The following is a 14821-nucleotide window of genomic DNA, read 5'->3' on the forward strand; positions in this document are numbered from 1 at the left end:
CTTGTCTGACACATTTGGTTTTATTTTCACCCTTGCACAAAAGCAGCAACAAAAGAAGAAAAAAAACAAGAAAAAAAACAGCGAAAACAACAACAACAACAATAACAGCAACAACAACAATGCGGCTGCCTTCAGTTGGGACCTCAGAAAGGAATGGTTTGTTTTCTTCATCTTGGTCAGTCCTGCTTAAGACGGCCACCCGTCTTATACGGCCACTTTTCTCCTTGACAATGGGTGGCCGTCTTACACAAGTTCAACTGTACCTTGCCCACTGCATTAAATGTAGTTGTGCAAAACTGGGGAGGATTCCTTTTTCCATGATTACATTTCACCTCCTATTATTTCTGAAAAAAAATCATCTCAGCTTGTCTTCTATTCTACCAGACAGAAAAAAAAATGTCATTACCAGTCGAAATTTGTAAATGATTTCTCATGCTTTGTTGGGTCGATCAAAAATATCTCAAGCAAATTACAAAATGTCTCAAGACCATAAGACTGAAGGTTTCACTATCTATATTAAAAGATAGAACCCTGGGGGGGAAAAAACTAGACTTGCGTTAAAAACGGATGTTACGCCCAAAAGGAAGAGCCATAAAGGTCCCTTCAACATACGGCTGCCCCACACCCCCACATATAATGCCAATATCACTCATCACCAAAATTTAATCTCTGCATACGGCACACATCAAAAAGTGTAGAGAGAAAATGTTATACCACCACAGGGGTGACTGCACATACCAGTAGCAGCTGACAACGGGTCGGAGAGAGGCGACACGTCCATAGAGGAGGTCGCGGGTACCAACTGCCTGCTGTTCTCCTCAGTCCCCGGGTTTCGACCAAATCCCACACTGGACACATTCAGCGTCTGGAGACCTGAGGGGGCAGTTGTTGCAGCCTCAAAGTTCTTTGCTGGTGCTTGACCACTGGTCACACTCATACATGATGTCATCAGGGCATCTCTGACAGAAGATACGTTGACAGACAAGCCACTTGAGGTGACGCCGCAAGCTGACGACACCCCAGAGTCGCATGACGCTGCTATCAGACTGTCAAAAGTGACGGGGAGCAAGTTGCTTTCTGATGATGTGGTGAGTACAGCATTATTGACAATCGACTGGCTCAGCGGTTGCTGAGAGCTGGCCATTGATGAGGATGCTCCAGATTTCTCTGAATTCATCTGCTGGATAAGCCTTTTTCTAAACCCTTGAGGTGTGGAAGACTGCGAGGTGATTTTGATCTTCGATGGGGGAGGGCTCACCTCAGGTGGCTGAAGAGATCTAAGAGGTGAAGATACAGAGAGTGTGGATGCGGAGGCTGGTGGACCACTAGCAGAAGATGGGGAGGTACGCAGCTCCGAGTCGAGATCGCGAATAACCTTCTGGAGGTCAGCATCCTCTGAACCCATGTTGTTGACAATTGACTCCAGAAGATGACTCACAGAGTTGCTACCCCCTTCCCATATCTCTGAGTCACTTACGTTAGATCTGTCAGGGATTCCAAAAGATGAACTTCGAATGCTCTTCAAATCACCAACACTCTCTCTTGCATTCTCTGCAGTCACTGATTTGGTTTGCAGATTGTCCTTCCCTATGGAATCCTTTAGAACCTCCTCACTGCATGACCTGTGAACAATGCTCTTCTTGAAAGATCTCTTCGCAGACTGTCTGACCATAGCAGAGTCAGGGTGTTTCATCATAACATCAGGCACCTTAGTTACCTCCGTCACGCCTACTGATTTCCCAAACTGAATACTCACAGGATCTTTGCCTTCTGCAGAGTTCAACACTTCCAAATTCTGCACATTCTCAATCTTACTGTGACCACTGCCACTTCTGACAGGGGTCGACAGTTCAGAGCCACAAACAGCCATCTCATTTCTGGCAGCTGATTTGATAAACTCCTTCTTTTTTGACAAAGATGAAGGTTTTTCTCTCTGGCCGGTAGACACTTTCTTCCGATCAAGCCCCGAAGCCAGTGCGGCATACGACACAAAGTTTCTGTTGCCACCTCGGGCCCAGCGTGTCCCGTAACTGTGAGCAGAGAGTTTTGCGGCTGCAGCAGCTTCTGCAATCTCCACTGTCGTGCGTGCAGTCTTGGGTTCTACTGATGGAGAGGATACAAAACAGGACTTTTTCCTCTCTCCATCTGCCCTAGACGACGACGAAGAGGTAGTGCTCCTCTCCACGATAACATCATCAACATTTGGTTTTCTGTCCCTGACACAGGGAATTCTGCTCTCCTCCAGCCTTGAGTTTGAATCAGATTTTGACTCAATTCCAACACAGCTATCTTTCCCTTTCCCTGAAGGACATACCGTTGCAGAACTACTCAACTGAAGAATTTCCCCAGCACCAGAGCCACTGACACTCACAGATTCCATCAGAGCATCTGATGTACATGTTTGCTTGGGAGACAAGCAGCCTTTTTTCCCAACTTTCAAAGCAGTCTGAGAGGAGGCAGGATTGTTGTCACTGGACACACCGACTTTAACTCCTAACACTCTACTCTTGGACGGTGACACAGTCTTCTGCTTCGTCTTCTTCAGCATGACCCACTCCTCCTGTCCACGTTCTCCGGCCTCGCTGGTCGAGCGGTCAGTCTGAGTGGAAGCATCCATCGACCAGTCCCAGCGACCAGTATTGACCGCCCGTTCCTCATACACCTTCCCCCCAGCAGCTGCAGTTGCGTCAGTGGAACAACTCTTATCCCTTTTCTTAAGCACTGGTGTAGAGACTACAAGCTGCGGTTTTTTAACTTGACTGCTCGAGATCCTCATATGAGTCATCACGTCACGGCATAACTTTTGCACAGATGGCATGCGGAGACTGGACGCCAGAACATACACATCCAGCACATTAGTGTGGGTCAGCGGACCATGACCCACGTAGACAAGGCTGAGGAAGGTGGAAAGGGAGCTGGACTTAATGCTGTCACAGTTGACCACCAGCATGACAGACGGAGAGGACCCCTGGCTTGGCTCCGGTGGTCGCATCGTGTGCAGCAAGGCGGTCAGCTCCTGGCTAAGGGAACACAGCACAACTTGGTGCACCTAAAGAATGAAAGAAAAACTGAATGAAAAACTGAAAAAGTAAAAAAAAAAAATTATTAATGAAACCTTAACATACCAAGGAATAATGAATTAACAAGCATTGACAAGAAATTACAAATGACAAAGTTACCAGCAAAAGTGGCTGTCAAACAGGCTAAAGAATTATGCAACTTATCTCCACAGCCACCTCAACAGCAATACAGGTCCCTTGGCAAAGTAATGTAATGGAGCCCCTACCAACATACAAAAGTACTGTTTAGTATAAATTTATCAACAACAAATTCTAACGCTCATAGAATAAAATAGGACCCTCTGCCCATGATGCCACCAGTTATCATTGCGGAGCAAACAATACAAAGTTTAACCCTATAACCTACCCCTTGTGAAAAGAATAAAACAGTTCCCATCCATCCAACTTCCACTTATTAATTGAACCTATAGAGATTAAAGTGAAAGCTACATAAATCATCGAATGTATGTGACCCCTCTTAAAATTATAATTCAACATTTGTACATTGACTTAATACACTATAAGAGGCCATGGAATAAAAGACACTGAAAGTGTTTGTAAAAAAAATAAACGGCTGTTTTTTAACTAATTTTGGAGCCCCTATAAAAATATATGTATTCTGGCAAGGGGATGAAACGTTAATTATAAAATCAATTCATCATCTTTAGCAAAGGGACAAATTAAATATGATGTTTTTTTTACCTCAATTGACCTATGAGGGGTTTTTTTTTCAAACAGTAAAGAAATAATTTTATAGTCAGTGCTTTTCATATTTTTTCCCCTGACATTCATCCCTGAGTCTTTATCAGAAAATATGATTTTGAATTTTCTTATGAATGTTTCTGTAAATGTAAGTTACCTCTCTAGATCTATTTGCCAAGAAAACAAAATAATTTTATCCTTCAGAGAACAATTTATCTAGTTCAGAGGCTTCTTAAAAATTCAAAGAGATTTTGCAAATTGAAAACTCACTTTGATGGAGATGTTTGGAGTGGAGAGTACCGCATCACAAAACTGCTCTTGCTTCATCATGGAGTAGAGATTCTGACGAGATGAAGACAATATTTCAGATTCTCTCTTCGCCATTGATAATCCCGACTGAGTCATGGTTGACATATTATCAGAGCGGTGATCACTGCCAGCAGTTAAGGTATGCATCCGGTCAGAGGTCAATAACTGCCTAACGGCAAACTCTATCATAGGTGCCATTTCTTGCCTGGGTCTTGTCGTGTCCGTTGCAGTATTGCCAGGCGGAATAAATTTGTCGGTCATGGTTTCTGAGGTAGTTTGCTCATTGTGGAAGCCAGACATGACAGGAAGCTGGAAGGAGACGTCTGAATCAACAGTTGCAGTTGAGTCCGTTTCCAGAAGCACAGATTCCATACTCGCTGAATGGGAGGGGAAAGGAAGTGAGGGGGGGCCACTAGCGGTATCATGTGAGACGGACGACAATGCTAGCCGCTTGAGGATGTGATTATCCAGTTCAGAATTGACTGAATGGCCGATACTTGTCTCTCGCTTGTTGCCTCCTCCAATGGACGGATCCATCTCTATCTCGCCTGGTGGAGGAGGAAGGAACGGGAAAGCCTGGTAGTGCGACATCATGGGTGGGTTTTCTGGTGCTGAATTATGCTGGTTGCTGAGGCTGAGAGACGGGGAATCCAACAGCCCTGGGACCGGAGCTTCATCCATGAAGCCTGACGTCGACCCAAGAAAGTGCTGATCAGCAAGAGCCATACTCTCTAACTGGTGCTTGGTCTGAAAAGTCTTCTTAGGGCTAGAGACAAGACTGCTAACTGGCTGCTGTGGATGTTGCTGTTGGTGAAGCTGCTGTTGAGACTCAAGCTGCTCTCTCTGTTGATGTTGTTGCTGTTGCTGTTGTTGTTGTTCTTTGAGCCTTGCCTCTTCTTTTTCATTTTCCTGAAGACTCTCCAAAGCCCGCGTCAGGTCTCTAGGTGTGCGAATACCTTTCATACTCTCTTTGGCCGAAGTCTTTGTTAACTCTTTTTGAAGTTCTGAAACCTCTCTCATCTGCTTCATACTGTTCAGATCTGACCCATCATTCTTCTCCCGTTCTTTGAAAATGGAAGAAGTATCTGGTAGCACAGTCATTTTTTCTGACGGCGATTTCTGATACAAGGTCATATCTTGGGGAATATCAGTGCGATCAAAGTATGGCTGACTCAGATCACGTTGTGGCTGGCTGTTCATGTACTCCTCAAAATTAAAATCGTTGTCAGCAGAGCCAGTCATACAACCAATGTCTCGGATCAGCTGAGTCTGTATTTTCCTGGAAAAGGTAATATCTCTATCCACACCCGTCCCAAAATATGCTTCGAGAGGGAGGTCCTGCTGTCCATGCCCACCGATGTTCATGTCCGAAAAGGCTAGCTCTGCTTCACCGGTATGTGCAGGGTCCATCGGGGAATCAAACGACAGGTCATCAGGGCCAGCGGCGGCATGCCCAGCGTCCATGTCAAAATCTTTGTGAACCTGCAGCGCCAACTGTTGATTCATATCCAGCTCCCTCTGAGATGAAGTTGTCAGAGAGTGTTGTAAATCCAAGTCCAGCTGGGGACCTGACAGAAACTGATGATCAGTGAGTAAGGAGGAGTCCTTGTGCATTACAGGCATAGAAAATGAGACAGGGTCCAAAGTAAGGCCATGAGAGCTGAGAAGACCTGATTCTTTAGGGAGAGCAAACTGCCGATCTGCATCATCCGCCCTGCTACGGCTAGTCAACCTTCTCTGTTCATGCTCTGAGGCTCTCAACTCCAGTTCTTCTTCCATGGTCAGGAAAGTCCTAGAATTATTGGTCACATCTCGTTGGTTTTCACCGCCGTGATAAGCCACTTTGCCTTGGACTTCCGTTCGCAATGCATGCTGGTCCTTCATCGTCTCATAACCTCCTTCCTCAACACCAGCGTGTAAGGCAGCACCGACACTTGTACTGGCTACTTCAACTGCTCCATGTCTCATCTTTAACCCTCCACCACCCAGAAGCCTCGCCATCTTGCGGTGGGCCCGTGGCCGACCATTCCACTTCCCAGCATCTCTGCCAGTCTCATCTGTTTCCTTCACACTGCTGCGTGGATTTCTCACAGTTTCTCTAAATTCATCGCTTGTTGCAGTTTTCCCCATATCGAACTTGTATTTGTGGTGACTAGATACATCAGCTGGAGTAGCATGGAACACTGGGTCTAAATCAGAAGAAATACTCCCAAAATGCTGGCTCAAGGAAGGTTTTTTTTGTACAGCCTCAGCCAATCTCAAACTTTCAAAATCAGAATTATCTCCAAAGCTGAAAGAGGGATATGCCATATGAACCCTTTTCAGTTCATCACTGGGTTGCTGTGGGCTGGAGGAGTCAACAGGCAGAGACACACCAGTGTATTGCTGATTAGAATCTGACATTGGGACGGTATTGGAGTACTTTTGGGGTATAGTTACATGAGAGGAAGAATCCATGCTTGCCATGCTCTGGTGGTAGGCAAGTTGTTGAGCCCCTCGATGCAACGAAGACAGGTCAACGCGACCCGCTGAAGTTCCATAGTCGCGGGATGGAGTAGCAAAATCGAAATCTGTATCAAAGTTGGAGATGTCCATCTGCCTACGGTCGAAGGTGAGAGATGAGTCCTGACCAGCCATGGCCTTGGAGCTCTGCTTACTCGTTGAGGCATCATACATGTTCTCCATCTCCTTAGGGAAGTCTCCTGCTTTCATCCGAGAGTCAAAAAAACTCTGAAAAGCAACATAGAAGAACAGAATGATTCCAAGAGTGTACATTGACCAGGAAAAAAAATGTGTTACACCTTATTAAAAATTACATCTAAAGCGAGCCAGGACTATACAAAAATATTTTGCCATTTCGACCTGAGGTAAGACTAATGTCAGTCAAAATCGTGGACTGAGCATACATGATCAGCATCTTCATATAGAAGTTTTTAAAAAAATATATAATATATATATATATATTAAAATATCAAAAGATGGCAAAACTAATAAAAGTGTTTTCCCAAAACAAGAAAGACACCAGATCTTAATGTTCTCATCAGTGGGAACAAAATGAACAGAAAGTAACACAATCTAGGTCGTGTATTAATAACGCTCTTCAACTACAGCTTACAAACAGATAAGAAGAAGTTTATCCATATATGCCCCCACCCCACTCTAAAAAGAAAAAAAAACAACTAACTACAGCCATGCCACTCTCCATCCAGGTCAAAGTTAGCAGGAATCATACAGTTCCCAACCTGACAAGTCAAACTCACAGCATTCACCCCTGTATGTGTGTTCCGAGAAAAGTAGTAAATTAACCTGCAAAGATAGTACCACATAGGGCAATTAAAGGTCTGTCAAGCACCTTTCCCTAAAAATGACTAAGAAGGTTAAATCAGTCAGAGAGTGATACATTATAATCTTCACTTTACGTTCCTCTGACACCCTCACTGCTGTATCAAAGGCAGACATTAAAAAACAGAACGTAAACTAGAATTCAATTCCCTCATTTGAGCAGTCAGAGAAGCAAAAATTTGACCAAAGAGGTCAGTTATCGGACTCAACTCACCTGGTCTAGATCTACACTGCGGCTCCCTGCCTTGTTAGGATCAGGCATCTCAGCATTTAGAGTGTACTCAAGAGTCTGGGAGAAAGGTTGTGACACATGAGAGACAGGAGGTCGCATTGACGTCTGGGATATTGCAACTCGATGACTGCATGGGTCAGACCCACCGTTGACAGAATTGTGTCTACTACCATCCTTATTGCTGTAGAGGTCCCCATCAGGTCTGAAATCTGGCTCAGTGTAGTAAAGAGTGGAGCAACTATTGGTCGTAGTGTGGCTTGAGCTGGACACAAACCCTCCCAGGCTATTGCTCAGATTACCGTTATTCACAGCCCGGTTTTGTACAGGAAACTGTCCCTGCACACTCAACTCCCCATTCCTGCTGCCGTCTTGTGCTGAGGCTCTATGATATCCATAGAAACGCATGGCTCCCTCTCCATGATTCTGACCATTACTAAAACCATCTGCAGGGGATACTGGGGAGAACTGGCCAGAGATGTCAACCGACTGACCAATGGAAGCTGTCCAGTTGTGCAACTGACCATGCCCAAGAACCTGAGAGGAGGACGACGATGAAGTATCAGGCGGCAGTAGTGTCTCCCGCAGAGAAAGAAGAGAGCTTGGATCTTCCCCATCGCACTCCATTGTAGGCGCGGGACCATCCAGGCAAATTTAGGTTACAATTCCAGTTGAATCATGTGCGTAATCTTTATCTGAAATAATCAAAGAAAACACAATTCAAAGTACAATATAGGCTCTATACACTCAATCCAACTTTGATACATTCCATATAAAATAAAAGCAATCAGAACACTTTTCAACACTGCAAGAACAAAAACAAAGAATCTGCCATCATGTCTCATTGCACTTTTCATTGACATGTGATCATTTCAAATCATTGTGCAAATGTGTGGAAATCAAGGTTTGTGGCTTAACTCATGGCTACCCCTGCCGCATATGGTGCAGTCATAGTACAGTTTCTGCTGACTACCTTTACCACAGCCCCTGAGGATTTTGAGTTCAGAGGGGGTTTCTTCATGTTATTACTGCAGCATATAATGCTGCGTGGATACTGCTTTCAGAAACTATGACCACATCCATACTGAAATAGCAAGAAAAGTGTAGAAACGCACCTAGTGCTCTGAGTGCCAAGTGCCGCGCTGTGCAAAGAGGACACTATTTGCGTGTTTATCACACGATGGAGGGTTACTGCCTGTTACAAACTGGGACAAATGGACAGACTGTTGCCATCGTTGGTCCTTTTTTGTGTTTTCTATGGGAATGTGCCACAAACAATATTATAGGAAGTTGCATACACACTACAATTCACATTTGATAAGTTTTCCAACTAATGGTCCAATCATTGTTCTTGTGCCAATTTCAGGACCTATTTTTGTTTGTTTTCTAAAAAAAAAATATTTTTAAAGAAGAAAATCCCATTGTTTGTTGTGTTACACAATAAAACATTGCATGTTTCATCACTCTATATATATATATATATATATATATATATATATATATATATATGTGTCAGTTAGTTTTGTCACAGTGATCGTTTGGAAAATGTACTGAAATAGCAGGCAGGTTTGCAGGGTACATCAAAGACAAATCTATGGCAGCTAGCAGCTAGCCCGAGAGTTAAAACTATAATATAAGCCTAAGCATGTATAGTGGTAGGGAAATATAGCTTTTTTGAGAGCATCCAAGCAAAGGAATGAAAGGAGAACCATGATCGCTGAGGTATGTCGCAGATCTGGCCCTGAACGATGATGATGTGTATAGTGGGCGATAAGCTTTAGCAGCAGGACTCATTTTTATCAAGCAAAACATCTATAGGAGCCAAGCCAATATATTGCAGAATTTTTCCCTAATGAAAGAAATTATATAGGCCAATATGAGTCACGGCGAGATGGAATCAGGCGCTCGTTAATTTTTGGGCATATGGGGTTATTCTGTTATTGGTATAATCTTTTTTTTTTATAGTAGAGGGTTTTACGGCGCTCGCAACTGCATAAGGTCATATGAGCACGCGGGACACACCTAATACTTTTATTTGGTAGGAAATTTTGAATTTTGCCTGGGTGGTGGCCGAAGCCTACTCTTATCAATTTTAGACCACCAGGGGATCTTTAACATGCGCAACTTGCACATGGGCCCTCCGAGATTTTTCGCCCTTGTCCCAGAAGGCTAGGTGTAAATCTTTCCTACCAGAAGATCAGGGGTGTGGCAGAAAGACAGCTGTTAGGAGTCAAGGAGTAGCAGTAAAAAGGCTGCAGAATGAGTCAGGAGTCCAGAGGAGGGGGCAAAGGAGGTGAAAGGGTGGGGGCAGAAAGAGGAGATGAAAGCAGAAGACAGAATATTGCTAGAGAGCAGGAAAGGAGGTGAAAGGAGACAATTTTAGAGAAGAAAATTTTTCAGTCGCTACCCGGATTCGAACCCGGGACCTTTGAATGAGAGGCCAACAACACCTTAACTTCTAGGCCACGACAGCCCCCTGGTATAATCTTAAAGGTTGTTCATTTGCGTACTGTTTGGTGAAGAAAATAACCATTTATGCAGATTAGAATTCAAAATATTTGCGATTGAAGGAGGTCAGGGTTGCCTGGTTTCAGAGGTAAAATTAGCAAAAAAATGGCCGCCAAAGTTGTGTAACTTTCATAGCCTGAGAGTCCTTGGAAACTGAAAATTTACATATTTTGTGCCTTTAATCAATGTTTTTTCTGTAAAATCCACACAAAAACGTCTTTTTAAATTTATATACAGTAATATAAAAGGTGTTGAGCCATTTATTTTAAAAAATGGAAAAAAATTTCCCATCGGTAAAAAATGCCGATTTCTTTGATTTAATTATTTTGACGAGCGCCTGATTTCACCACAATACCTCGCAATACAATATAATATATATATTATAGACATATCTAGATTCTATAGAAAGAGATCTAGATCTATATATCACTAGCCTAGCCGCGTGATTCAACCGACTAAGTGCCAAGAGACAAATTTTTCAGGAGAAGCAAAAAACTTTTATTTCTTTATTTTGGTATCTATGAATCTAAAATTCAGATATATGATATAATATGATGTAGGACGATGGTCTGTAACTAACATTTTTTTAAAAATAGCTTTCTTACATAAAAGAGAGGGAGTAAGAGAGACAGACAGACAGACAGACAGACAGACAGACAGACAGACAGACAGACAGACACAAACAGATAGACAGACAGACAGAGAGGGAGAGAGAGGACAGAGGGAAACTGGAGAATGAGTAGTTTTGGTGAAAATTAAACCCATTATTCCTTTAATTATACGGTGATATTATTTTTTTTTTCAGATCTATAGTGACGAAGTAATGTATCTCTGCGTCTACTTGTTTATTAGAATTATGTTAACTTAAGCCAAAGTCTTACAGTTTATGGCCAAGGGAGGCAGGGGAGTAGCCTAAAATATGTGACAGAAATCACAGGCTTCCTCCTACTTTGTTTTAAAGGCCTTGTAACCCAGTGAAACAGACGGTACTACATTTTCTCATGACATGACAGCATCCCTGAGCATCACCGTGACGTGGCAGCAACTACCGCGCGTAATTGTTTTCTGACCCCGTGCGGGGCGATGCGCAAAACAATGCATTGTTGTTATGGAGCGCGCCACGAGTGACATCTGTTATGTAAATCCTCTCAGGTTGAATACAAACTCATTGTTTTGAATATAGGTAGAATGTATGAGATTTGTTTCAAATTGAAATGTAGAGCTGAGGAGTTGAAGTTGAAGGTTTGTTGAAGAGAGAATTTTCGGGGGCGAAAGTGTTATGAGTTGCTTTTCCTTCACTTTATATATTTGACAAATTAAGTATCATCTACCCGGCACTGATTAACTTTCATCTCAGTGATTCAAGAATGGTACAGGACAGACACCGCAAGGGGCACACACTTAAAGTAAATTAAGAAGCGTAAAAAGTCGAAATAAAAAATATTTTCTAATATTAGTTGTACCGGATGTGAAGCGCCCCTTAGCTGATCATTATAGACTTTTTTTAAAATTCATTCGTCAGTAGCTTTTGCCACAATTTACTGACTTGGTCAAGTCAGATTCTTTGATGCCATCTTGTCCTTTCATAAGTACACTACCAAACCTACTGTTCATGGATTACACAAATTGCCTTGACAAAATCTTCTGGCTATCGATAGGGTTTGATCTGAGTCAAAGTTAACAAAGGCAGCTCTTTGTTTTGATGTTATTACCCTCCGGTCTGTTTGACAAAGGCCACAGTCGTGTGGATCACTCTGCCTATGCGACAGGGGAACACCTCAACAAGCCGCTGAATCTGCGAGATTCATCCACCCTTTCGCCACCATGAGGCTGCAAAACTGGCACGTTGGCCGGTTGAATCACATGGAAATTGGGGACTAGTGTGAGGCTAGGCAATTTAATCTTTCAAACTCAAGGTTTTAACAAAAGGTGTATCAAAGGCAGTACTACATTAAAATAAAGGGATTAAAAAGTGATTTTCGAAAAATTTGTCACTTGGGTGGTTGAATCACGCGGCTAGCGATAGATCTATTCTAGATCTAGATTTTACAATCTAGATCTAGATAACTAGATAGAATCTAGATCTAGATTAGTCTAGATATTTATAACATTATAATCTTATCTGACTTGAGATTTGCAAAGCTCGTGATCTAGATCTACTAGGTCTTGCATGCAGACAGTTCACAGCACCATGACAACAGGCCAATAAGAAAGATGCAATCAAGAAAAGTATCTTTAATCCTTAGGCTAAGTCAGCCTTAGGTTAGGTTACAGGGACAACAACCTCTATTATAAAAGAGGGTTATTGTTCAGTAAATTATTTGGAAAGGCATCATTATATCACTCCAGGAATTCAGACATTGAACGCCTAGACCCAGAATCTAGATAGATCTAGATAGATCTAAAATATCTAATCTAACATATCTAGTAATCTAGACTAGAGATCTAGAATCTAGACTAGATCTAGCTAGATCTAGAATCTAGTCTAGATCTAGATCTAGAATCTAGTCTAGATCTAGATCTAGATAGAATCTAGTCTAGATCTAGATCTAGATAGATCTATCTAGATCTAGAAATCTATATAGATCTAGATCTAGATCTAGATCTAGATATAGATCTAGATTTTATATCTAGATTCCAGATGAGCTCGTCTGGTGAAAGACCTGGCCTGGTAGTGGTAGATTTCTAGTCTTAGATCTAGATTATAGATCTAGATCTAGATTAGCTTAGATCATAAATTTGAGTACTCACAATCATCATTCTATGGTCTGGAAAGGCCAAACGAAGAACATCATGAGGAACACACAAAATCAAATTGTCGACATTGTCAAGAGTAGATGGGGGAAACACTAGGCCAAAGTCCTCGAGAACGCCGAGAGCTCCGCCATTGCCAACTTGAGTGAAATAGACCATCATTCCACAATGTCCTTCACCTCATCCCCGCATCAAAGACGAGCAGTTTAAAAATAGGCCTCTACGCCAAGGGAGATTTTGATCTGTTTGTGTTTACTCATCAGTTAGGACGGTCAAGAAATAATATGAGATTGCTATGTAGACAATTGACTGTGGTTTGCAATTTTCCCAACTTTCACTTAAATCAAAGAGAATACCTAGAAATGAAAATCATCAAACAGTAGCCTAACATCTCACATTTTCTTTGATTTATAGATCTGCAAATAAACCATCACTCACAGTATTACAATATTCACAAGCCAAATCTTTATTTGTCTATACTTGTGAATAACATTTTTTGTTTTGATACGTTTAACATGGTATCGATATTAGGATAAAGATGAGTGGGAAAATAGGTGGGGAGAAAGAAAGACAGGGGACAGGGACAAACAAAGAGAAAGAGAAGGCGAGCGATGCAGTGAGAGAGAAAGAGAGAGAGATTAGAGAGAGAGAGAGAGAGAGAGAGAGAGAGAGAGATTAGAGAGATCAAGAGAGAGGAGAGATACTAGAGAGACAGCGAAATAGAGAGAGAGAGACAGCGAAATAGAGAGAGAGAGACAGCGAAATAGAGAGGGTGACAGCTCGATTGAAATTATGACATATATTAATTGTTCTTTTTTTCAAATTGTCTTTGTCTTATTGATTCCTCCAAATCCAAAACGCAGGAAAAACGATCGTTCATCGAAAAGACATCCGCAATCTTCATATAGATCTAGATCTAGAACTAGACCTAGGCCTCCAAAGTAGCTATGATTTATGTCTGTCTGTCTAGCCTACTAACAATACTGTCTAGATCTAGACCTAGATCTAGGTCATATAGATCTAGACTTCGTGACTTTGTTCCCGCCGCGGATACCGGGTAGCCTGGGGTCTGTATCTTTGTTACTGTCTACACTCCCCAGAATCCCTTTAAAAAATAATAAATAAGCTGAACAATAAGCCATATGGCTCAAGTGTAAACATATTATATTTCTTGCTTACAATAAGAAAAAAGCTAGATCATCTAATTCCCATCTGTAGTGTTAATATAATTATTTTCTTTGAAAAAAGTAAAAAGAATGAATAAGTAAGAGTAGAAGAGCTGGCTGATAACTCCGAATTTGAGAGCCTGGGTACGATTGCGAAGTTTCTTCAAAATGTTACTGTGCATCATCAAAAAGTATTCCAGAGAGTTAAATCAAGATGGTATTATAACGGGAATGCCCTGCTACTGTTTCAGGAAATAATACATATTACATAATACAGCTCAATATAATACTAATACAGTGTATAATAGTATTATTGATCTACATGATGTAGCTATTCACTATTCAATTTTACATTTAGATGGTTGACTTGGGTGCCTATTGTTCTCAATAGTTCTCATGTTGTTCACTTGTTCGGTGGTAATGATGGAGGAAATTTAAAAGTTTGAGATAAACAAAATTAAAAGAGTTCTAAAACTGGGTGTATACATTCAAAGGCCGAAAAGTCCTTTCATAATCGAGCCCAGCAATAGCGATACATGTAATCGATGTCATTTCTTAACTGTCAAAGATAGTAACATAACATCTGTTAACCCCACAGAATTCTGTGGTTAACCCAGATACCTATTTCTTCTACAAAATATGTCGTGCTTTTCTTCAAAGTCCAAGAAGATCATTTACGTGTTTTTAAAGAAATCTCTTTATTTAATCTAGAACCTTAACAAGTGCCAATATACCAGACTGATACATACTAT

The 14821-nt window shown here is 41.8% G+C and overlaps 1 protein-coding gene across 2 annotated transcripts in view; it reads right to left on the reverse strand.

The window, feature by feature from the left end:
* LOC101845390 overlaps positions 1–13348 on the reverse strand; it is a 46090-nt gene extending 32742 nt beyond the window's left edge. For both annotated transcript variants that reach the window (XM_005093547.3, XM_005093546.3), the window contains exons 1-4: positions 12901–13348; positions 7627–8336; positions 4032–6800; positions 739–3049 (exon numbers count right to left, since the gene is read on the reverse strand). In XM_005093547.3, the coding sequence (XP_005093604.1) occupies positions 739–3049; positions 4032–6800; positions 7627–8268 (5722 nt within the window). In that variant the 5' untranslated portion in view covers positions 8269–8336; positions 12901–13348. The remainder of the gene's footprint in view (positions 1–738; positions 3050–4031; positions 6801–7626; positions 8337–12900) is intronic.
* Between the last annotated feature and the right edge of the window lie 1473 nt (positions 13349–14821).

Source organism: Aplysia californica, unplaced genomic scaffold (genome assembly GCF_000002075.1).
Source record: "Aplysia californica isolate F4 #8 unplaced genomic scaffold, AplCal3.0 scaffold00066, whole genome shotgun sequence".
Lineage (NCBI taxonomy): Eukaryota > Metazoa > Mollusca > Gastropoda > Aplysiida > Aplysiidae > Aplysia > Aplysia californica.